General features: G+C 42.4%; 1 protein-coding gene across 4 annotated transcripts in view; it reads left to right on the top strand.

Moving 5' to 3' along the window:
• Positions 1-24824, top strand: part of PLSCR5 (phospholipid scramblase family member 5) — a 36552-nt gene that overhangs the window by 7605 nt on the left and 4123 nt on the right. Inside the window, exons 2-9 of one of the 4 annotated variants that reach the window (XM_050966155.1) lie at positions 1213-1369; positions 7000-7151; positions 10501-10543; positions 11541-11761; positions 13393-13554; positions 16383-16544; positions 17730-17812; positions 19982-20087. In XM_050966155.1, coding sequence (XP_050822112.1) covers positions 1357-1369; positions 7000-7151; positions 10501-10543; positions 11541-11761; positions 13393-13554; positions 16383-16544; positions 17730-17768 — 792 coding nt within the window. In that variant the 5' untranslated portion in view covers positions 1213-1356 and the 3' untranslated portion in view covers positions 17769-17812; positions 19982-20087. Of the gene's footprint in view, positions 1-1212; positions 1370-6999; positions 7152-10500; positions 10544-11540; positions 11762-13392; positions 13555-16382; positions 16649-17729; positions 17813-19981; positions 20088-24824 lie in introns of those variants that run through there. The other 3 variants (XM_050966156.1, XM_050966157.1, XM_050966154.1) reach the window with 3 other exon arrangements.

The following is a 24824-nucleotide window of genomic DNA, read 5'->3' as shown; positions in this document are numbered from 1 at the left end:
TCTGTTTGTGAGAGAGAGAAACTTTCAGATCACACACAGCTTAGAATATGTGCTAAATATTTATGCCAAACAAGTGTTCCACCTTGCATTTAACTGGGACATTCAGAATTCCTTTCCCAGATCTGAAGAAAAGCTCTCTGTAGCTCAAAAACTTATCTCTCTCACCAACAGAAGTTGGTCCAATAAAAGATATTACATCACCTACCTTGTCTCTAATGTCCATGTGTTGCAGACAGAAACAATCACTATAGAAAGCACATATGGAGAGCTGATCCTCAAGCTCTTAAAACATTGGTCTCAAGCTGAAAAGTTCCTTTAGCTAGTAGTGCTAACAGTCTCATATCCACTCTGTGAGCCAGCCATTGGAGAGCATCATCACTCACTCATACATCCAAGGAGATAAATTACGGTGAGATTCCTGAGCACATTACAGGCATGCTGTACCTGGGTTCGGTACTGCTGTGGCTGGAAAGTGAGCTGTTCTGGCATCTCATATTTCTTCATTGTAGGTCCAGCTGCTCCTTCAGTTCCTAGTCAGCTTTCCCTTTGACCACATTGTAGATTACATTTTAATAGAGACTGTTTTGTTATAATTTTAATCCAAAAATGTCATGTATTTTTATCTTTTCTTAAATGCATTTTAGCTGCTTGAAACAACTGTCCATGATATTTCTTTCCTCTTGCTTTAGAGTCAAGGTTTTTGTTTTTTCATTTGAGGTGGGAGGGGGGAGTTTAAGGAAATCTTTTCTTTCTTTACTAGATGAGTTTCCAAAAGCTTTTGTAGAAAAAAAATCCAAATAGCTCTATGTATATTTGGTTGATGAAATAAAGCTGGTTTTGCATACAGGCAAAAGTGATTTTTATTGTGGTGTCTGGGTGTGAATTAACCCTCTGTAACCATTTTTAAAAGTGTCAGTGGGAGTTGGGCAGCCAACTCTCTGAAGTGTCTAGTCTTAGAATACAAATACCTAAACAGACACAGTACAGTGTAAAGGAGAATCTTAGGTCTTATCCATGTGTTTAAATTAACCAGTGGGCACGTAAAGTTTACTTCTTTGTACTGGTGATGCCCCTTTCTTGTTGTCATTGATTCAAAATGACTTTAAAATGAGTAATATTTTTCTTATTTGCTAGCACCATCTCCCCCTGTTGTCCATCCACATAAAATGCATAGTCCTGGAACATAAGAAAGGTGATAACATTTCCTTCCAGTTCTTTTGTAAGCTGACATGAAGTAGACAGACCCTCTGAAGTTTTGTGCATGCTGTGCTTCTTCTCCTCCACCCCCCTTGCTGCAACAAGAAAAGCCTTTTCTTTTAACCTGGCTTCCTTTGAAGAAGTGACTCAGGCAGCTTCATGGCCTCTCAAGGTAAGTGCATATATAGCCTGTATTTTTATATCATGTTTACAGAAAACTGCAGTCTTTTAAATTTCCAGCAATTTTATTAAATGAGAGGGGTTCAGAGTAAAGCCACATCATCCAAAGCATGATTGTTTCACCTTTTTTGTTTTTCAGAATATGAGATGCTCCTAAGGAGAGTAAAATTGATAATAAAATGTTAATTGAATAAAATATATGAAATAAAAAGTAGCATTTGCATGTAACCTGTGAGGTGTTTGTTCATATTTTTATGTGTACCAGTGCTTGTATAGTTGGCATTGAATATGTGGAAAGGGTATGCACTGATCCAAGGTTAACATATTTTGCACACACTTCTTCCATAGTCTACTTTGAAAATAGTGTGTTAGCAGATGATGCTCATTTTCAAGATGGGTCACAGTCCTGCTACCAAATAACAAAGGAAATCTTTGAAGATTAATTGCATTTAGTCAGATTAGCTATATTTGGGTTCATTCTTGACATGTATTGTCTGTAGCTGGAGCCAGTTGACTCCTCAGAACGGCAAGTGAAAATTGCAGTCAGTCAATCATAAAATCCTTCTAAGTTCATTTGCACATACTATCAAATGATATTACTGAACAGAAAGAGCCAAGATTCAGATCTCCTTTATGTCAATACAACTCCACTGAAGATACCCCATGGAGTTGTACAGGTGCAGTGGGAGCAGGATTTGGGGGTCTAGCAGAGTTCCAACAATTTGCTATATAGGATTGTCAGTTTTTGGCTATCTTTTTGCTAGAACTTTGTAAATGCAATGCTACTTAACACTAAGGATGTTCTTGGGTACCAAGTAGTTTTTATAGCATTATTGCTGCATGCTTTGAAATATTGTTCTTTTGGAGTGTGAAGACTTGCATATTTCTATTGAAGTTATAATGGGGAATTTGTAATGTATATTTTTAATGTACAGTAGTTAGCAGAAACAGCTGAATAATGTAGCCTTCTAGCCTAGAGTTTCCACAGTAAAGAAACATGATAATACACTTCTAGACAGTGGCCAGTAATTCTACAAATTATGATTATACTGTCCAATCTGTTTGTTTATCTTAAATGTTCACTTACCATAAGTGAAATAGAAAAATACCTTCACAAAATAAGCACAAAAATAGACAAAGCTTCAAAGTATTTTAGATTTCCATCAATATTTAATGTGTATGCTGTTTGATTTTTTGATAACTTAAATGTGATGGACAAAACTGCAGTTTGTCATTTTATTTCTTATTACTATTCAAGAAAGACACTAGCACTTGGCCAATAAGACTTCATGGCATTTCATGTAACAAGAGTTAGAGCAACAACAGTAGCCTGTGAGGTGAAATGATGCAGAAGCACCTATAAAATATTCATAACCCAGTTATACATTTTTAAAAGCCAGATAGAAATTCAAAGGGCTTCCTTCTTTGTCCTGTGGTCTCAGACTTTGAAAGAAAGCAGTAGCTGCAAAGATAAATTAAGATCAAAATATGATTAAACAATGAATCAGCTACACTATGTTCAAATAATGCTGAAGGATCTCATTTAAACCCATAACAGCAAAGGAAAACTTTAAAGCCACAGCTCCTTCTGGTGCTAAAACCCTCGTTCTGCATAAGTATTGTAGCACACTTGATAGAAACGATTTGTTTGGGGACACTCACAGTATCTAAGTGTGGAGGCTCAGTTTAATAAAATGCTGTGTTATTTAAACACAATAGGCCTAGCATTGCTTTCATTTATGCCAGTATAACTAATTTAGCTCACTGAAATCAGTGGTAAAACCAGTGTGAGATCCAAATTGGGCTCATAAGATAGATTTTTCTTTCTGTTATATACATGCACACTTATTGACTTTGGTGGCGTTTGGCGATGTAAGATAGGGCCCAATCGTACAGCCATTTCAAGTATAAGTAGTATCATTACCTTAAATGGGACTACCCAAGGTAACAAACACTGTGTGTGTAATAAAAAGAACGAGGAGTACTTGTGGTACCTTAGAGACTAACAAATTTATTTGAGCATAAGCTTTTGTGGGTGTATCTATTGGGTGTCTGGGAAGTGGGCGGGCGAAGCCCGCCCACTGCTAAAGGATCCTCCCCCAGCCTAAGGGGAGGAACCACAGGGCCACAGAACCCACTGAGTGCGGGGGACAACTAATAAAAGAACAGGGACAGGAGTGAGGTCAAAGGGTCAGAAGGAGAGAACCTAACGGGGACACCGAGCAGAGAACCCTGGACAGCGCCCACCGCTCCTCGAAGGCGTCAAGGGAGCCAGTGGACGCCGCCCAGAGGAACTCCGCCCGGATGCGTGATCGGACCATGGAGCGGAAGCAAGCCCCACAGTCACCGGAGTCTCCATCGGCCAACCTCCCCTCCCTGGTCGCGTGGATGGCCTTTTTCGCCAGGGCGAGGAGGAGGTTGACCAGGAGGTCCCGGGACTTCGTGGGGCCACGGATAGGGAGTGCATACAAAAGGAGGTGAGGGGAAAAGTGTAACCAGAAACGTAAGAGGATGGCTGTGAGGAGCCGGTGTAGGGGCTGCAACCTGGCGCACTCTAAGTAAACATGCGCCAGGGTCTCCCTCACGCCGCAGAAGGGGCAGGTGTCCGGGACAGGGGTAAACCGCGCCAAGTACACGCCCGTGCTCACGGCCCCATGGAGGAGCCGCCAACTGATATCCCCAGTGGGCCTTGGGACCAGGGTGGAGTAGAGGCTGGCCCACCGGGGCTCCTCACCCTCCAGAGGTGGCAAGAGGTCCCGCCACTTCGTATCGGGGCGGGACACGAGGGTGAGGAAGTGAAGGGTGTGGAGCACGAGCGTGTAGAGCTGTTTCCGTGGCGCGGTTTGGAAACGGACCGGCTGCAGGTCGTGCAGCCGGCTTGCGGACAAGGGACGGGGGGGCCAGTCGGGCCTACGGGGCAGAGGCCCAATGAAAAGGTCCGGAGGGCTTGGGGTGGGGGGTGGGCGGGGCGTGCCCTCCCGCAGGACCCGCTCGAGGTAGGCCCGAGCAGTGGGTGGCAAAGCGGCCTCCACCTCCTGCAGTACGCGCCGGGGAGTGCAAGGTCTGGAGAGCCCCATGCGGTGAGCGAGCGTCAGGGGATCCAGCCAGCCTCCCCGGTCGTACTCCAGGAGGTCTCCGACCCTGGCGGCTCCCGCCAGGACCAGCCTCTGGCGCATCGCGGGGGACTCCGCCACCTGCACACGGAGCTGGGGATTGTGTAGCAGGGGCTCCACGAGGAGGTCGGCCCCCTCGGTGGCCGCCACGGACCTGGTCACAGAGAATAGCTTCCAGGTCTGGAGGAGGTCCTGGTAGAAGATCGGCAGCCCAGAGAGATCTCGCGGAAGACCCCTCGGTTCGAGATAAAGGAACTGCCGGTCGTATCGGAGCCCTTGGAAGCGGCGCAGGAAGGCGTGCGCCAGGGCTCTCCACGCTGGACTACCCACGCCATAAAGGAGCCTCTGCAGTGCCTGGAGGCGGAAGACGTGGACCTGAGTGCGCAGGCACTTCAGGCCCTGTCCTCCCTCCTCCAGGGGCAGGTGGAGTACCCCTGCAGGGACCCAGTGCAGTCCTGGCCAAAAGAACTCCAGAACCACCTTCCGGAGGTCGGCCAGGAAACCCGGGGCCGGGACCAGGGTGTTGAGCCAGTACCAGAGCATGGACAGGACCAGTTGGTTTCGTGGGTGTAGCAGGGTGGTCCCCTGCTCCTGCCCTGAAGGGGTTAAAAACAGCCTGGGAAGAGGCTGTGGCTGGAGAAAGCAGCCTTTAGGCTGGGCTGATTGGGGGAAGTGGCTGCAGCTGGGGACATGCCTCAAACTGAGCAACAGGGCCTTATAAGAAGGCCAAGGAAGCCAGAAGCCAGTTAGTCTCTCTCTAGCTGTAGAGTGAGAAGGGCCTGGCTGCAGGGAGTTAGACACAAGGTACCTAAGTGAAGCAGGGCTGGGGAAAGGCTGAGGAGCTGGGGAGCTCCAGCTTGGAAAGCCCCAGGCTGTGGCCTAGCATTGGGCTAGCAGGTACTGGGGGCTGCAGAAGGCAGCCCAGGGGTAGGCCAAGGCAGCAGCAGGTCCAAACCCAACGTTGCCACATACTGCAGTCTGCCCCAGGGCGTGGGGCTAGACAATGACTGGCGAGGTGCGGATAGTGGGTGAGGATTCCCCGGCAGGGGAGACCCTAAGACTGAGGGGTTACTACCAGGGAGCAGAACCCCATGTAAAAGGGCACCGGGGTCCAGGGAGGGACTTGGGGCCAGAGGACAGTCAGATCACTGGCCTGCAGAGGGCGCGCCAGGCTGTAAATTAAGCGAATTCCTGAGGACGACCAGCAGGAGGTGCTGCAGGGGTGACTCGGCCCTTCTACATGGGCTAAAGCCCACTTCATCAGATGCATGCAATGGAAAATACAGTAGGAAGATACACATACACATACACACACACAGAGAACATGAAAAAATGAGTGTTGCCATATCAACTCTGAGACTAATTGATTAAGGTGGGCTATTACCAGCAGGAGAAAAAAACGTTTGTAGTGATAATCAGGATGGCCCATTTCAAACAGTTGACAAGAAGGTGTGAGTAACAGTATATAGTAATAGTGTGTGTTTTCAGGATCAATCCCTAAGTACACAGACTGATAAAGCCTCATCTTCTAATATTCTAATTTCACCCTGGTGTAATACCATTTAAATCAATGGAATTACATTGGTTAAAACCATTTTGTCAGTGTGGAGAATCAGGCCCAACCATTGTAACAAGAATACAGCCATTGATATCCTTTTAAAAAAGCCAGCTTTGGGAACCACAGATCCCAGACAAGTCATTTACTTTCTAGAGAGGCTTAATCTGAAAGAAACTATCATGCACTAATAAAACCATAAACATTGAAGAGGATACTGCACAGGCACTATATAAACTGTTATCCCATTTGACCCAAGCAGTATTGTGGGGTTGTTTCCATTAGGAGGAGAAATTAATGATAGGTATTTCTTTGATGCAATCCCGTTTGTTTACAGAAAAAATGACTATGAAGTCCAGATTCCCTGCACACAGGAATCAAAGATCGGAAGACAGTTTCTCTGCTCAGAGTTCCAAGCCCCTTTCCAACCAGGACTCTACCCAAAAGTGCTCTCTCATATCTTTCTCACAGGGTCACATGACAAGCACTTCTCAGATTGTCTCTGATGCTGCCTTCTTTAGCTATGGTGCTTCTGCTCCTTCTCTGTGTCACACAGCTCTCTCAAACAATAGCTATCCCCCTTCCTTTGCATTCAGCCCTTGGTGAAACTCTTCTGCCCACATAACTCAGGTTTCTGATCAGTCTTGTGTGTGTGTGTTATATTTACCCAGAATGAGGGGCAGCTATTGCCCCACCAGTGAGGTATCACTCAGCTCCCAGCATAATATAGGGTACATGTACATGGTCTTGCTCTCTTTGTGTCTCTGTGTATCAGCATCCACATTCTACCACAAAGTTGATAGAAATCCCATTCCTGCAAAATTCTGACACTCATTGATAGATACAGCTACATAAAAATGATACAAAAGTAAACAGTTAAGTTAGCTAGGAAGCAATATCATATCCTAATTATATAATCTAAATCTTAATTAAGTCTTTTTTTCCTTCTTGCAGATCCTCAAGGACAAATTAACAAAATATTTCAGGATTATCTTCCGGGTTCTCCAGACCTTCCTAGCCAAAGTAAACCTATTGAACCTACAGAAGCCTGGAAACATGTACAACCTCCTCACAGCTTGCCTCCTGGTCTGGAATACCTGAGCCAGGTCCTGTTGTCTCTCAACTTTAATAACATTTTGTTTCCTCAATAGCTTATGTTTGTGTTGAAATGAAACAAAACTTTGAAATTAATTTAGACTTGCAGGAAGAGCAAGATGGTTACTTCTGCCTTCACTTTCATTCCTCAATGACTCAATAAAGCGGGTCTCTTTCCCCTCTCCTTGTCATGCCTTACCTCTCTTTTCTTTTCCCCAATCTCCCTCCAGCTCATTAAGAGCCCGGTCCTACTCCCATGGAAATCATTACCAAAATTCCCATTGACTTCATAGAGAGAAAAACAAGGCTCTAAAATGGAGCCCACATTTTGAGAGCACAAAGGTCTTTTAGCCAGATGATTTCTGCCCACAGTTGTACTTTTCCCAGAGCCATAAATATCCCTGTATATGGCATCTTAGATAGCTACCTATACAGACTGTGTCCAAAGCCATCCTTGTCTCTAGCAAATTGTGGTTTGTAAAATAATTGGCATAATAGGCTTCAATGATTGTGAATTGTTTTTTATCTTTTAAACATCATAGCCATGAGGCCACTTCAAACGAAAGAGTCTATTTGACAAAAAACATTCTCAGCTGTGTTCCCAGGAACACTTGAGACTATTCGGAATGAAAGCATTTTAAAGTCTGATCACCTTGCCACATATGCTGTTTGAGTACTGTTTGCACTTCACTTAAGGCCTGCTTTTGCCACCATTATTCAAACCATGTAGTACTTTACTCCACAGTTATTCCCACTCAGTAGCATGTGGGAGGAGGAAAGAACCAGGCCCTGTTCTGACAGTGAAACTAGTCTGATCATTTAGAATGTGCAGCTCTAAGTCTCATGCACTAGACAGATGTTGAGTTTGGCTTCCAACATTGTAACAGAGCTAAGGAATGTTTCAATCCATAAAGGCTTTAATTGAAATAAATACATGAGACTATTTCTATCCGCATTAGGAAAAATTTATTTTACATTTGCAGCCTAAATTACCGTGTAGTATCTATTTGTTATTGAAAACACTGTCAGTATTAGATTGCTAATGAAATTGGGCACCTAAAGGGAATAGCAATTGTTTTTCACCCCATTCAGAAACTGTTCTTTATTTTAGAGCAGGGGCAGGCAAACTTTTTGGCCTGAGAGCTGGACTGGGTTTTGTAAATTGTATGGAGAGCCAGTTAAGGGAGGGGGTCGTGGCCTGGAACCCCTGCCCCATCCAACCACCCCTTCTCTCCTGACTGCCCCCGGAGCCCCTGCCCCTGACTGCCCCCTGCCCCCCATCCACCCTTCCCTTTCTGACTGTCCCTCGGGACCCCTGCCCCCATTCAACTCCCTGTTCCCCCTCACCACCACCATCCACATCCCTGCCCCCTGACCACAACCCCAAACTCCCCTGCCCTCTATCCAATCCCCCCTGCTCCCTGCCCCCTTACCATGCTGGTAGCTGGCGGTGCTACGGCCGCACCACGCAGCTGGAGATGGGCCACCACACAGCACAGAGCACCGGGTCAGGCCGGGCTCTGCAGCTGTGCTGCCCCAGGAGCTCACAGCCTATGGAGATATACAGGACAGTACCCAAAAGAGAAGAAAGTGTAGGAAAAGAGTGTGTCTTGCAAACATTTATACCTTCAAAGTTGGGCCAGTACCTTTATAGCGGAGATATATTTACGTTATACAGCCAAAACTGCCGCCGTTAACAACAACAACAACAATAAAAAAGATAATTAACCTGCTAAAAGGACTAAGGTCAAGCGAGTTGCATAGACCTTTATAAATCTTAGGGTGTAAAATACTTTGAGATGCAATGTGAGAATTCTTACAGAATCCAATAAAACAAAAAAGCATGACATGTTGCTATCCTTACTGCCCTCTCCAAACTTAGATATATTTTTATTTGATAATAAATTAATTTATAAATTAAAATAGCTCTAGGCTTTACCAGCTTAACATCACTCAATATGTTTTGTCTTGTGAAAGATCAAATTGGAGTACAAAACCAATGTTCACACATTGGGACATTTCTGCAATGTTCAAGATGTTTGGCAACCTATACTAAAGCTCTATACTAAACTCCCTTCAGATGCAAGAGGTTCTTGTTATGCCTACTGAAGTTTAAGCTGCAAGTAGCATAAGTGCTTAAGAAAATGTTTGTAAGTTGAAAGGCCTTATTCAGAAATCATTTATTTGCATATGTACTTCAGAGATAAGTGTCAGGCTATGGAGGCTAACTCACTAGCTTCTGTTTGCAAACTGGATGAGCTGCAAGAGTGACTCAAACTAAATGGCTGCAACTTGTTCTGAATATGTATTACACAAGGTTTGCCAAATATAGAAGTGATATATAGTGGGGGGCTGTGGCACGATGATCCCATGTGGTCATCCCATGTTTTCTTTCTTCAGCCATGAGTAATGAGAAAATCTTGTACCAAATGTTTGATGGCCATCAGATATTTAAGGGAAAGAAATGACCAAAGGCTAAATTGTTAGTATGGTGACCTACAGTCAAAATGACATTGAAGTGATAGCCAGTCAGTTTTACAGCACTAGCACCCCCTTCTTAAAACAGAGAGAATACCTGAGAGACAATAATAAACCATTACAGCAGCTCTGGGGAGGAGATTCAGAAATACATGGCAAATATTCACTGTTTATCATTGGGTTTCTAATCTGTCAATCATATGATCATTTCTCCTTGGTCAACAAGTTGGCTTTATAGAGAAGTATTTTTTTTTTGGCTCATTTTGGCATCCTAGAATGCCATGTGATGTCCACCATTTCTGAATCTCCAGGTTTTTTACGGCATAACTTTAAGCACAGTGTGCACTGGCCATGCCTCCTCCCTGTCCCCAACAAGTCCTTGTCTGTGCCTTCTGATGACTCATTCATATCAGGTGAATCTTCAACAGGGGAAAAAGGGCCTGACACCTTTGCATAATCAGAACAGCACAAAGGAGACAGAGTGGGAGAGAGAATCAGGTTCTGCATCCTTTGTACATTTCCCTCAATTACAGCTGGCCTCATCATGACCCCAGTGGAACTCATTTGGGTCACTGCTTTCAAATGGATGCATACAATACATCACAGCTTATATCATATTCCTCCAGCTGGCATGGAGTAGAACCAGCTCCCTCTTGAGCAGGTTGAGACTCCTCTGAATTAACAAGAAGATGACTACAGTGACACAGGATGCTCCCCAATGTACTCAGCCCCTGCTGGCCTGGGAGCAAGGAAATGTAGGTCTGCTGGAACATATGGTATCCTTGACAGGTATACGAGAGTGATTACTGTGGCAACTCCAAATCTCTTTAAAATTATAAGAGTGCCACCATGTACTTTCATTTATTTTCATTTTTTTAACAGCTGGACCAGATAATCATTCACCAGCAGGTGGAGCTTCTTGAAGGTACCATGTCTATGAGTTTCATCTTTACAATGCCAGCATGTAGATACCTTTGTAAATGTAACATTAATTATGCCCTGACCTTTTCCCATTGAAGTCAATGAAAACACGCCCATTGACCTTAATGGGTATTTGATCAGGTCCTCCATGCACTGATAGGTTTAATGCTGAAAGTTCATTTTGTTTATAGCAGTTCTACCACAATAAAAGGAGAGGAAAAAGTCAATGAGTCTCTACTCCAGCCATAGAAGTTTCTTCATCAATGAGTTCAGTGGGATTGCTCACATGCATAACGCTACTTATGTTTATAAGTGTTTCCGGGATTGGGAAGATGTTGTTCTCTTTAGCAATTATTCACATGCTACCAAATAATGCAATGCTCTCTAATCAGATGAGTTAAAGAAACAGAAGATATCTGTAAGTGATACAATAATGCACGATACTTTGCATGTATACAGTGCTTTCATATTGCAAAGCACTCTAGAAACATTAACTGCTACAAATGAAATGTCATGTTTCTTGATATTTTTTTTTCACTGCAGATTGGCATAGGGCCTGATCCTGCCTCAATGACATGAATAGGAGTTTTGCCACTGAGCAAAACTGAACGGGATCATGTAATTACTTTTCACCTATTTAAGTTAGTGATGAGTCCAAACCAGAACTCTGGATATCAAGTCTGGATCCAGATCTGAACTTCATAATTCTATAGTGAGTCAAACCAAAGTCTGATCTGAGCAGTCTCTAATTTGGTTTAAAATATAGATCTGAATTTTTCCAGATTCCATGGTGTTCAGGTTCAATCCAATGTCTGATTAGTGTTGCATAATTGCATAGTTTCATTACTTTAAAGGAATTTTGAAATGGTCCCTGTTCCAAAGAGCTTACAATATACATTAGAGACAGAGGTTGGACTGTGAACTTGGATCAGGTGTTTTTGGGCCACCTTTAATTCTAATGTATTATACTAAATAACTTGCTAACTGTTTTGCTTTATTAGTCATACTTGGTACAGAGACCTGCAGCAAATATGAGATAAAAAACCATTTGGGACAAAGAGTTTACTTTGCAATGGAAGAAAATGGTTGCTTTGATCGTAACTTCTGTTCACCTATACGATCTTTCACGATAAGGATTACTGATAACACCGGTCGAGAGGTGATCACAGTGAATAGACCCTTGAGATGTAACAGCTGCTGGTTCCCTTGCTACATGCAAGAGGTCAGTGAATAATAACAACAGCATCTTTCATTTATGTATCTCAAATTATTTACCAACTTTCATTAAGCCTCATGAGGCCGCTCTCAGTTTGGCAGTATACCCACTTTCCAGATGGGTAAAATGCACAGAAAGGACTGTGTTTTGTCCATCTTCATCTGGTGAGACATAGAGACCAGAAGGCTGGGCTCTGGCTGCTAGACCAGAGTTCCTCTTTTAAAAAAAAAATCCATAAAAATAGTAATTGTCAAGACAAGTAACTGGCAAGGAACATACTTCCTTAATGATGAATAAGACCATTAATTACAGGTAGCCTATGGCAGGCAAGGAAGGTCTGACTTTCGCCTTCATTCAGATTACGGGTATGATGCAGACTAGCAGAATGGCAAGTTCCATAGGGTTTTTGCCATGTTTACATAGAGGGTTTGAGTGATCTGATTAGACTCTGCAAGTCCAGACCCACAAAATGATTAGAGAACATGCACTCAACACTGCTCAGATAAGCCCCAATGCTACAATGAAGCCCATGTAGAGGTCAGTCCTCAGTGCAGGATTGGGGCAATAATTTATACAATGACTGGTGCACATGAGCCATGCTTTGTTTGAAGTGTATGTGTTTTTGTAGTATGTTTCAGTTTCAGTTTGATGCAAGACATTGTATCATAATTTCAAGCTGAATAGTAAAAGTACTATCGTTTCTTACAGATTACATAACACTCATTTTGATATTTATGAGAAATTAAACATGGGTGAAATCAAGGGCAATACCTAACTTCAAATGGGGTCAAGATTTCACCCCTTTTTGGTGGCGGTTTACTTGCTATTTGCTATGCTTAGTACAAAAATGTCCATATTAGTCCTGATAAATCCTATGAGATATGTGTGTGTGTGTGTGTATAGTTTGAATAACTTGCTTTTGTGCATTTTTAACACAATCCTATAGGAACAATTAGCACAATAAATATAATTTTACTTGTCACAGACTAACAGTAACTTTACAGTGCAAATCACATAGCGTGACAGTAAAGTACATGGAAAGATAGGTCCTCAATTAATGTGAGTCAGTCTAACTTAGATTGCACTGCCCTGGATTCTGCTACAGAAAGTCTTAATACCACTCCTATACAGTTTCACAGGATCCACAATCTTGTGTTAAGAGCGTGTTCCATTTGAATAAGAACACAGATACTTTCTTTCTGTATTGCACCACTAATTACTATAAAGCATCTGACTCTGAGATGCGTTGGCTATGAAAAGTGAATATTCTAGTCCAGCATGTTGATTTAATCATTTTATGCTTTATGTACTCGCCCATGTACTTTCTCAGTGGTGCATTATGATTTACACTAGAGATGCAGATCGATGTACAGAAGTATCAACATCTCTATATAAATAGGCCTGGGTATTTTAACTAATTACTGTAAATACATTAGCTTCAGTATACATATGGTTTTTCATGTTATACAAAACTTTATTCTTTAGCAGCAGTTATTAAGTTAATATTGTTCAATGTATTTAAAACTATCCTATGAAGTCTTTTCATACCATGTTTATGGTTTAAAATTTTGCATTTAAAAATAGGGCAATTAATCTTGTAAATTTACACATTATTGTATGCCACTTTTGTCTAATAGTTAGAAGTTCAGTCCCCTCCTGGTACAATAGTCGGCTACGTTGTCCAGAACTGGGACCCTCTGCTGCCTAAATTCACTATACTGAATGAGAGCAAAGAAGATGTATTGAAAATAATTGGCCCCTATGCAACGTGCAGCTGTTTTGGAGATGTAGACTTTGAGGTATGTTTCATACATTAGAGAACGCCCATTGTTTAAAAGTAATATAATATTTTGACTGACACATTCAATGAAGGTTTTAAATTTAAAAAAAAAAACTACTGTAATGTAGGAACCAGATGTCAACAGAACACGGAGTGACAAATCAAAGTTCATATTTCTAACCTCAGAACTTAGGCTGGAAGTTGAGTCTACCACATGCATTTCCTGGATAGGAGTGACAATAGATGCAGGAAAAAACGTTCTCCTGGGTGAAATCCTGGACCCCATGAAATCAATGAGAGTGTTGCCATCTACTTGAATAGAGCCAGGATCACATCTCAGTCTCCTTCAGTGAAGTTCTGATCCAAAGTCCACTAAATTCAGTGGGATGCTTTCCACTGACTTCAATACCCTTAGACCTATTCTAAGAGTAGTATTGCCATTGAAAAGCCACTTTGCTGCTTCTACAAAAGGACAGTTAAGTCTTAGAAGCAGTAGATTTGAGGGGTTTGGGAGAGCAAAATATGCACAAAATTTGCGATGACAATCACAGTGCTTTGGATTTCTCACTTTCTCTCTGTTTTAGCAAGATTAAGGGATCATAGCAACCTTCTACACTGGCTACCTCCTAAACAGCCATACCAAAAGACTTCAGTGAGATTCTGCCCACAAATGTAGGTTTATCTTACCAATAACTGTGATGACCACACAATCAGGGACACTTTTCTCTGAGCTAGAAGTTAGGGGGGCATTGGTCCCGAGACATGATGCTACTACTATTTACAGCTAGTCAATAATTTTTTTGTCAACGTGAAATTTCCTTGTGAAAGGGGAGAATTGTGTACATCTTCACGATTTCTTTTCCCTGATTTCCAGTCAGCTCCAGTGTTGCTGCTGATCCCAAATCTCTAAAAAAGTATTTTTCTGGTGTGTCATTTCACATGGCTAAAGATAAGCATGATGCCCCAGAGCATATAAGTGATGACAAACATGAGGGTACTGATTAGTGGCAATCCGAAGTCAGTGGCTAGGGGAAGCTAAGAGATAGAAGGGAATCCATCTCATTTCTCAGTATTCCAGGTCTCAGTATTTTATGTCAGAGCAAGTAACTCCATTGGTCAGAGGCAACTGCGTCAGTGTCTTATGCATCTAAGCTATTATTGCGGAATCTATTGTAGCTGCTGCCGCTGTCTCTTTTCTTTCCATTGTTTCATCATCACTAGTGACACAATACTTCTCAGCAGCAGCATGGCTGAAGCAAGAGTCCTCTGACTCTTTGTGTACAGAGAATAGGCTACATTAAATGATCTTATGACATCCTGCTTGAGGATAGGGGTATGAAAGGAAGGTGTCTAACTGCTGCCACTGTATCTGCTGCTGTGGCAGCAGCTGCTCTGTTTGTGCAATTGCACATATATTTTCAAATTGAATTTTGTCTGCTTTTCTGATGTTGTCAATGCTGCAGGTCTTCGTTGTGGTGTGATGCTGCAGATGGGTGTCCAGCATGCCTGCCATAAACTGAATTTCAGCACATGCCCTGCAAAGCTATTGTTTAATGCCAAACTGACAAAAATGCTGACCATGGGAAAAGTCTGAGAAAGTAATTTACATCCAAACAAAATGAAAGAGGAGCCTAAGCCACAAAATTTGAATTCACATCCAACATTTGTGGATGTTCAGATGTGCTCTTTTGCTTTGGTCCCAGCTTTAATCACATGAGGACCTATGCCAGTTGTCAATTCACTGGAACAGTGGAACCAGTCCCATTGAAGTTAATGGATATTTTGCCCCTGATTACCAATGGGAATAGAATCAGCCTGATTGTGAATAGCCATTGGGACAGCTTTTGGGAGGGTTACTTAGGTGTAGAGAAGGGTATCCATTCTGCAGGGGCAACGTTAGGGTGAAATGCTGTGCATGTGCAGTTTCCACAATTAGAAACTGCACAATTCAGTGTACAAATGGAGGGAGGTGAGATGATGGGAATGGTTGACCAGCTCCTCTCTCTGTCCTCTGGGATCATAATCTCAGACAATGGGGCAAATGTAATACATGGTGATGCTGTTGGTCACATAGCCTGCTTTTCACATGTCAGAAACTGATTTTTTTCTGGAATTACATTTAAAACACCTCAGACAGAACATGGATCCTCTCTCTGTGACAACTTGAAATTTCATAGGCAGGAAGTGTCAAGGAAAGGTGGCTTTATTCTTCATCTGTTTTTTTATATTGTGATCGCATCATGAGGCCTCCAAAGGCTAGGACCCCTTGTGTTAGGCACCGTACCAACATAGAAGATGACAGTTCCTTCCCCAAAGAGCTTAAAGTCTGAAAGACAAGACATAACTGCATGAGACAAGCAAGTCAAGGTGAAGATGGGAGAGGTGGAGTAACAATAAAAATAATAGGATGGTGTGTCCCATATTCTCATACTTTGAATAACCTTTCCCCCTGCGACAAGGAGAAGAGGCTTCCCAAAATTTCCCAGAAAAGTAAAATGCAGAGGTTGTAAAACTATTCAAAATAGTAAACATTTTTGTCTTTTGATTATAATAATAAAGTCTAGTAAGCATGGACATTAATGGTTCTGGCTACCTACATGGGAGTGGATTTCATTTCACCTTCTAGGCCAAATCCTCAGTTTGTGTAAACTGGAAAAGCACCAATGGAATCAATGAACTATTCTGATTTACACCAACTGAGATTTGGCCCACTAAGAATAGAATACTTTCTTGTCTGTTACAGAGCACTGATTATAACAAATCCAATAAATTATTGTTTGGAGGGAGAGATTGGAGGGGGCTATACGTTAGTGTGGCTATTTTTAATCCCTCTTTTCTCTTGTGTAGGTAAAAACTCTTAATGAAATGTCAACAGTTGGCAAGATTTCCAAATATTGGTCTGGGTTTGTAAACGATGTTTTTACCAATGCTGCTAACTTTGGGATCCAGGTTCCTGTAGATCTTGACGTGAAAATCAAGGCTATAATGATTGGAGCTTGTTTCCTCATAGTAAGTACACAAAACCAGAGGGAAAAGCCATCACAAGCTAGGTAAAGTGAAGCCAAAACACCCACAATCTATGGTAAGACCCCAGTCCTACAACAGGATCCACATGACTGGACCCTTGGGTATGTTCAGAACCTGTTGCAGGATTGGGACCCAACCTAAAATTGTCAATACCTAAAAGATTATTAGCTGGGAAACCTGTAACTTTAATGGGTTTTTCTTTTATCATTTACTGATATGGAATTCTTTAAAATTTGCATCATTTTATCAAAAAGTTACACCACATCCAACATCCTGTCAGTTTGAATGATATTTTCATGTGTTGTCCTGTATCACAAAAGATCCTCACAGAACCTAATAGAACCCTGGGTAATCTGAGGCAATGAGAAAAACTGTTGAATTTGAACTTGTTACCCTGTCTGTGAACTAAGAGAGAAGAGCAATTACACTGATTCTTTATTAGTGTTTCAAGGTCCTGGGCCTGATTTGCCTCTTGCAGGATATAAATAACTCCCATTGATTTCACAGGAGAGTTTTATGTGTATCTTGAGGAGCAGAATAGGGCTGTGAAAAGGTGAATCCTTTGCTTTATCCACAGCTACTCATTTTATTCAGCATTATCTATATTTCTGCCCAGTGGGTCATAATATTTTCCCTAGCCCGTATTCTTCTTCCTTCACAGATTCTATTGTCCAACATTGAATCTTAAAACATTTCAAGAACAGGGGCAAAGAGGGCTGTGCATAGATTTGAGGTGCACAACAATCATGGCAAATCAGCATCTTTGTCTGTTCTTGCTTGATTTATTTCTCCCTATGCATTATATCTAATATGCTACACATTGGTACATCAATGATGGCCACAGAATGATTTCAAAAAACTGTTTGGATCCTCTGATCAGAGGAGACAGGAAGACAGGCAAAGCTATTTTAACTGTACTTCTGAAAAAAAACACAACAGTGATTCTGATATTTTATTCTAGTTCTTGGCTGCAACAAGCTTAGAAATATAATTCTCATGATACTTAAGATTTTCAGATTTCCTCCTACATAACTCTCATTGCTCAGTGGCAGACAGTCATTGCCTAATATACTTATTTTATTTAATAAGAGCCTTCAAATCTGGCTTTTGATATTAATTGTTGCCTTTTTGTATCTTCCTTAACATTCACAGTTTATTTATTTGTAGGATTTAATGTTCTTTGAGAACTCATTGGATGGATTATAACAAGCAAGATGACAGAAACAATAAAATATGCAGAATGTGTTTCAGTAAGTAAGAGAGAATATAAATTGATCTTCTTCCTTTCAAGGCTTCTACATAAGACACTTTCTGATTCTTTTTCATTTTCTTCTACAAATCCCTTGAGCTTTGGACATATTTTGCTGCACAATTTTTTTTTTAGGAAAAAAGTTAATGATACTATTTATTAAAACATCTCTTATGTAAATAATAATTTCCCCATTTGAATTGCATGTATTGCTAAACATACAGTTTTGAGACAGAGTGATGTTGCTTTGGAAACTGCTATTCTCTTTTTCCTCTTTCATGTTTTTGCATGTGAAGCATGAAAGATTAGAACTTACTTGCAGCATCACTGATGAAAAGTCTATGTTTAGAGAATCTTTTGAAGTTTTGCAAGTGATGGTGCTAGTTATTAACCGAATAAGGTGGGACTTTCCATTATTTCAGAAGTAGCTTTCAGATCTACTATTAATTAACAGTAACAAGCTGAATATAACAGTAATAATGTACTGGCATTTCCCAGTGGGGAAGTTTAAGATGTATATGTGTTTGTGTGGGGACAGTGGAGGTGATGGAACTTCCTGTTTGGGTTTAAGAGAGATTTAACACAGCTAAGGTTTATAAATCACGTGATTTTATGACAAAGATTTTTCAAAAATGGAAGTCCAAGTTGTTTCGAAGTCCCTAATTAGTCACATAAACAAGTGACCTATTTTCAAAAGATTGGAGCATCCAGAGTTTTCACTGAAGTCAGGCAAGCATATTTGAGTTTCTTGGCCACATTACAGAGAGAAAAAACAATGAGGAGTCCTTATGACACCTTAGAGACTAAGGCCATGGCTACACTAGAGAGTTGCAGCGCTGGTGAGGGGGTTACAGCGCTGCAACTTAGGATGTGGCCACACTTGCAAAGCACGGCCAGCGCTGCAACTCCCTGGTTGCAGCGCTGGCTGTACACCTGGTTGAGCCTCGGGTGTAGGGATTCCAGCGCTGGTGATCCAGCGCTGGTCAGCAAGTGTGGACGCCCACCAGCGCTTTTATTGACCTCTGGGGTATAAGGAGGTATCCCAGAATTCCTGTCCACAACAAACCGGAAGAAAGGGAGAGCTCGGAGTTCACTGCAGCATTGGTAGCTGTCAGTGTGGCCACACTGCAGCGCTGGCCCTACACAGCTGTACGAACACAGCTGTAACTACAGCAAAACTGTAAATGTAGACATGGCCTTACACATTTATTTGGGCATAAGCTTTTGTGTCCACGAAAGCTTATGCCCAAATAAATGTGTTGGTCTCTAAGGTGCCACAAGGATTCCTTTTTGTTTTTGCTGATACAGACTAGCATGGCTACCACTCTGAAACTTATGAGTTTCTCTCTCTTTTTCTCTCTAACAACTCTCCCACCTTGTTGTGGAAAAGATCCTTTGCTTTTATCCACATCTAATACAGTTAACTTTTTAATTCAAGCCTGCATTTGTCTGAAGCCAAACACCAACGAAATAAACCAAAGCATCAGGCAGACTCAGATATTTTCTGTGATATTACTGTGCAATAGAAGCTTTCTAGCTGCACTTCAGATACAGGCGTAAATTGCAATGTAGAAATATATCTTAAGGCTGGAGGTAGTCACATCCTGCTAAGAGTGTTCAATACCACTTTTTCAGATTTTGAATGGTTGTTCATTTGTACCATGTTCATATACATTACTACTTATTGTTCATGAACATTCACATTCTCAGGCTTTTGCTTTTTTAATTGTTTGGGGAATATCCAGCCTTGCTGACATAACCATATTTATATTTAGATATGGGTATATTTATATGCAAGCAAGAGTGTTTGTGCAAAAAAAAATAACATTCATTGAACATTATTTGCTATTTGTCAATTGTTAAACATAATACTCTTGCTTAAATATTTCAGTGATCCATTCAGGCAACAGAAACAATGCCATGTAATATAGGTGACAAATCACACACAAAAAATAACAGAATTCTCAGTCTGAGTGAATAGTTTACAAAACATCCATTGGCTGAGATTTGTTTGCATGAAATGGACAGGCTGGCAAATAGCTAACACATCTTAGACTATCTAGTAAGGTGACTAGTTTCACTACCAACCACTGTACAAATAGTAAAACTGTGCTACGTATGTTCGGTAGGTGGCAGCAACACTTCATTATTCAATATATATTTTCCACAGAGCATGATCTTCACCAGGGACAGCTTCAACCTGCAATTGATTTCTAGCCTTTTGAAGAGAACGGTTTTACTTTGTTTGCTGTTTGATATTAAACCTTTGACACAAGATGTTGGAATTGTTTTACTGTTTGCAAGTTGCCGCTGAACTCTCAGTAACTGGGGAAGTTCTAACTGAAACTTGTAGCTCTTTGCTCTCACATCCATTGGGGAAAATTTGGCATACCATAGGGCAGGGGTGGCCAACCTATGGCTCTGGAGCCACACACGGCTCTTCAGAAGTTAATACGCAGCTCCTTGTATAGGCACCGACTCCGGGGCTAGGGCTACAGGCGCCAACTTTCCAATGTGCCAGGCGGTGCTCACTGCTTAACCCCTGGCTCTGCCACAGGCCCTGCCCCTACTCCACCCCTTCCCGCCCCCTCCCCAGAGCCTGCCATGCCTTCATTCGTCCCCCCCACAGATCAGCTGTTTCGTGCACACCACGAAACAGCTGATTGGGAGGCGCAGGGAGGGCGTGAGAGATGCTGATCAGCAGGGCTGCTGGTAGGTGGGAGGCACTGGAAGTGGGGTGGGGGAGCTGATGGTGGGCTGCTGGTGTATTACTGTGGCTCTTTGGCAATGTTCATTGGTAAATTATGGCTCCTTCTCAGGCTCAGGTTGGCCACCGCTGCCATACGGTGAGCTTTTCTGATCAAGCCTGGAAGTACCTAGGATGGCCCCTGACTATCCGTACTGATTCCATAAGTGGAGGGTATCCAGTTCAGATCTAGCCTGAGGGTCTGACTGGCAGGGAAGAGAAAAAGTGCCAGCTTCATGTGCTGCCTCCCACATCTCCTACTTCTGCAGAAATCTGTTCGTAGTTGCACAGTTCTGCTTAGCACTCTGGCCCTAAGGCTTAGCTCGTAAACATCTGATTAATTTTAAGCATGTCAGAATTGAGGTTATTCACATGCTTAAAGTTTGGGGTGTATGTATGTGTATCAAGGCCAGAGAGCTCAGCAACATGCAGAATTGAGCCCTGAGCAACCAAGCGATTGAGAAGAGGAGCTATGCCAACAGGAACTCATCAACTGATCCTGCAAAATCTTTATCAAGTGGACTGTCCTGGCTCATTGAGTGGTCCTGTTGCCTTCATGAACACTGCTTATGTGAGATTCCTCACGTGATTAAAGGTTTGAAGATCAGGCTCAATCTGAGGGCAGGGGGAGTGTCATAGAAAAATGGGTAATGAGAAATAACCTTAGCATACCACAGGGTGGCATACTGTGAGAATATAACTGTTTTTTTAAACAGTTCAAACAGTAGATTATGCTATCATAGCTAGGGCCTAATAAATTCACAGCCATGAAAAACACATCATGGACCCATGATATCTGATCTCCCCTAGAAAACCAGATCTCATGAAATCTGGCTAGTGTAGTGGAGGGGCAGGGCTGGGGGCTCCTACCATATGCCGGGTGCCAGCTGCTAGTCCCGGCCAGGTTGGGAAGCAATGAGACTTCCTCTTCCTCTGCAGGGGCCACTCCTGGGGCTGATTCAGACCCACCTCCAGCAGGGCTGGCTCCAGCTTTTTTGCCACCCCAAGCGGTGAAGAGGAAAAAAAAAAGCCACAATCGGCGGCACTTCTGTGGCTGCTCTACCGTGCCGCTTCGTTCTTCAACAGCAATTCAGAAGCTGCTCCTTCCCTCCCAGAGGGACTGAGGGACTCACCTTCAAATTGCCTCTGAAGACCCAGATGTGCTGCCCCCTTCCAAGGGCTGCCCCATGCACCAGCTTACTGCGCTGGTGCCTGGAGCCAGCCCTGACCTCCAGGAACCTTCCCCAGATGCAGAAAGCTATTTGGCTGCTGGCTGAGAGCCCTGCTCTGAAAGTAGCACTGCTACCAGCAGCAGCAGAGAAGTGAGGGAGGCATGGTATGGTATTGCCACCCTCACTTGTGTGTACCCATGAGTAGCAGTGCACATGTGAGCATGGCAATACCATACCGTGCCACCCTCACTTCAGCACTGTTGCTGGCAGTGGCACTGCCTTTATAGCTGGGTGCCCGGCCAGCAGCCACTGCTCTACGGCTGCCCCAGTGCTGAAGGCAGCACTGCCACCTGCTGCAGCACAGAAGTAAGGGGAAAATACCATGCCCCCTCCCAAGATAGCCTTGCAGATTTTCCCCATGACCCCTCTTTGGGTCAGGACCTGTGGTTCCAACACCATGAAGTTTCAGATTTAAATACCTGAAACAATGAAATTTATTATTTTTAAAATCCTATGACTGTGAAATTGACCAAAATGGACTCTGAATTTGGTAGGGCCCTAATAATAGCTCTATTGGTTAAACAGTTATAAATACTCTCCCTCTCTCTCTTTCTCTCTCTCACACACACACTTTATGTATAACAGAGTGCATCCATCAATGTATCTGAACTTTTTGTCTCTCATCTACAGTATGTATTAGTTTCCAGGACTTAAACAATGGTAAATGCACTGAATGCTTATGTTTTCAAGACAGAATTATGGAAGGTTCTTCCTGATAGTAGTATCTGGCTTCCATATCTTTATTTGTTTAAAATTAAAATTACTCTAGAGTTATTTTAGTTCCTGTTTAGTTTTGCACAAGATACACTGGCTATGTAACTTGTAGTTGCATTAAATTATTCTCACATTCCCAAATGGATTCTGCAGGTGACTGCTGCTCCTTGCTTGTACTGACAAATGATACTTGGAAACTGTGTTTCACTGTATTTTCAAATTAGCAAATATAATGGAAAGTCCATCTGCAGTATTGATTCCTGAATTTCTTTCTTTCATCATAGGATTTGCTCATGAGCCACTGGCACAGTAGGGTGACCAGATGTCCTGATTGTATAGGGACAGTCCTGATTTTTGGGGCTTTTTCTTATATAGGCACCTATTACTCCCCTCACCTTGTCCTGTTTTTTCACACTTGCTGTCTGGTCATTCTATGGCACAGCTCTATATAAAGAAAGAAAAAAAACCAAAGTGAATGATTACAATGATTATTATTTTATTACTGTCATTTGATGCCTATCTCAGGCTACGTCTACACTACAAGATAAATTCAAATTAGCTTAAACCGATTTTATAAAACAGATATTATAAAGTTGATTGTGCGCGTCCACACTAGGCACATTAATTCGGTGGTGTGCGTCCAGGGTCTGAGGCTAGCGTCGATTTCTGGAGCAGTGCACTGTGGGTAGCTACTGTAAAATAATGAGGCCAATAACGTCTATTTGCATCCACACTAACCCTAATATGATATAGTAATATCGATTTTAGCGTTACTCCTCTCATTTTGTAGGAGTACAGAAATCGATTTAAAGAGCCCTTTAAATCGATATAAAGAGCAGTGTAGTGTGGACGGGTGCAGCGTTAAATCGATTTAATGCTGTTAAAATCAGTTTAACAGCGTAGTGTAGACCAGGCCTCAGATATGAAGAATTACACTGACTTTGCAAACCGATATAAGAAAAACATCAGGTCAAATTTAGTACCGAGCAGCCTTGATAACTCTCTTTCTAAATGTCAGCTGTACACAAGAATGAGGAAGTCAGCATCGGAAAAAATATCTGACGTCCCAGCACATATGACATAAAGCCTTCATGCATTTATAGACAGAACTCAAACTGAACCTTTTGAAACATCTGGAAAAGTTTCTTTCCCCCTGGGTTTCATCTAGAACAGTGGTTTTCAACCTGTAGTTCATGGACCCCGGTGGGGTCCACAGACTATGTCTAAGATTTACAAAGGGGTCCACACCTCCATTTAAAATTTTGTAAGGGTCCACAAATGAAAAAAGATTGAAAACCACTGATCCAGAACCAAATGTACCAAGGTGCTACATGAAAGGCCATTTGTTCTACATTGCCAGTGTACCTGTGCATAAACATTGAGGTTACTGGATACTTCTCCAAAGTTAATCGGTTCTTTGAAACTTTTCCCTGTTTCTACACTAAATTATTTTTTCTGAAAGATTTCCACTAGTGCAGAAGCTGCTGATATTTTATCTATGGTGTCATCTAAGCCTGCTCAAATCAGGTCTCAGAACTTGGTTAATACACCACGGGCCAGTCAGAGCTTGTCTATGCTGGCAACAGGGCTGGCACGAGGCACCAGTGCAGCAAGCAGGTGCTTGGGGTGGCCAAGGGGAAGGGGTGGCAGGTCCGGCTTTTCGGCAGCAATTCGGAGGCGGGTCCCTCAGTCCCTCTCGGAGGGAAAGACCTGCCAGCGAAGTGCCGCTGAAGAAGAAAGCAGTGCGGTGGGGCTGCCGCTGATCGCAATCGATGGTTTTTTTTTCCCCCACCGCTTGGGGCAGCGAAAACCCAGCCGGCTCTGGCTGGCAATCCTGTCATTGCTATGCCTAGCAGAGCTCCACCAGTGTTAGGAATTGTAGGGAGCTTTTTGGAAATAAGGTTAGTATAGACAAGGCCTTTGAGATTAGTAGTTGTGATCTAGAAATGATTTCGAATTTCATGATAAAAATAACCAAAAAGTATATATGTGACCTGACTTTAGATTATATAATTTAAGGAAACAGCATAAGCATAATTTCTTTCCTAGTAAAGTCCTGAGGCCCAATTCTCTCCCACTGGATATGACTAACTCCTGTTGAAGTCAAAGTGAAGCCTTATATTTTAATTGCAACATGGACCGTTTTACTCGTGATCAAGAAGAGTTACATTGTGATCATTGGAAGAGGTGTTTATTGAGGAGAGGAGAGGGGTTTTGTGTTTCTTTGGGCTCAAAGGAAAGGGGAAGAGTGGAGATTAATTATGGAGATTGACTGCAGAGCCACAGGGTGACTGTGCTGATAAGAAAAGAGACAGGGCATG

This window comes from Gopherus flavomarginatus, chromosome 8, assembly GCF_025201925.1.
Source record: "Gopherus flavomarginatus isolate rGopFla2 chromosome 8, rGopFla2.mat.asm, whole genome shotgun sequence".
NCBI lineage: Eukaryota > Metazoa > Chordata > Testudines > Testudinidae > Gopherus > Gopherus flavomarginatus.
This window is presented reverse-complemented; position numbering and strand designations above follow the sequence as displayed.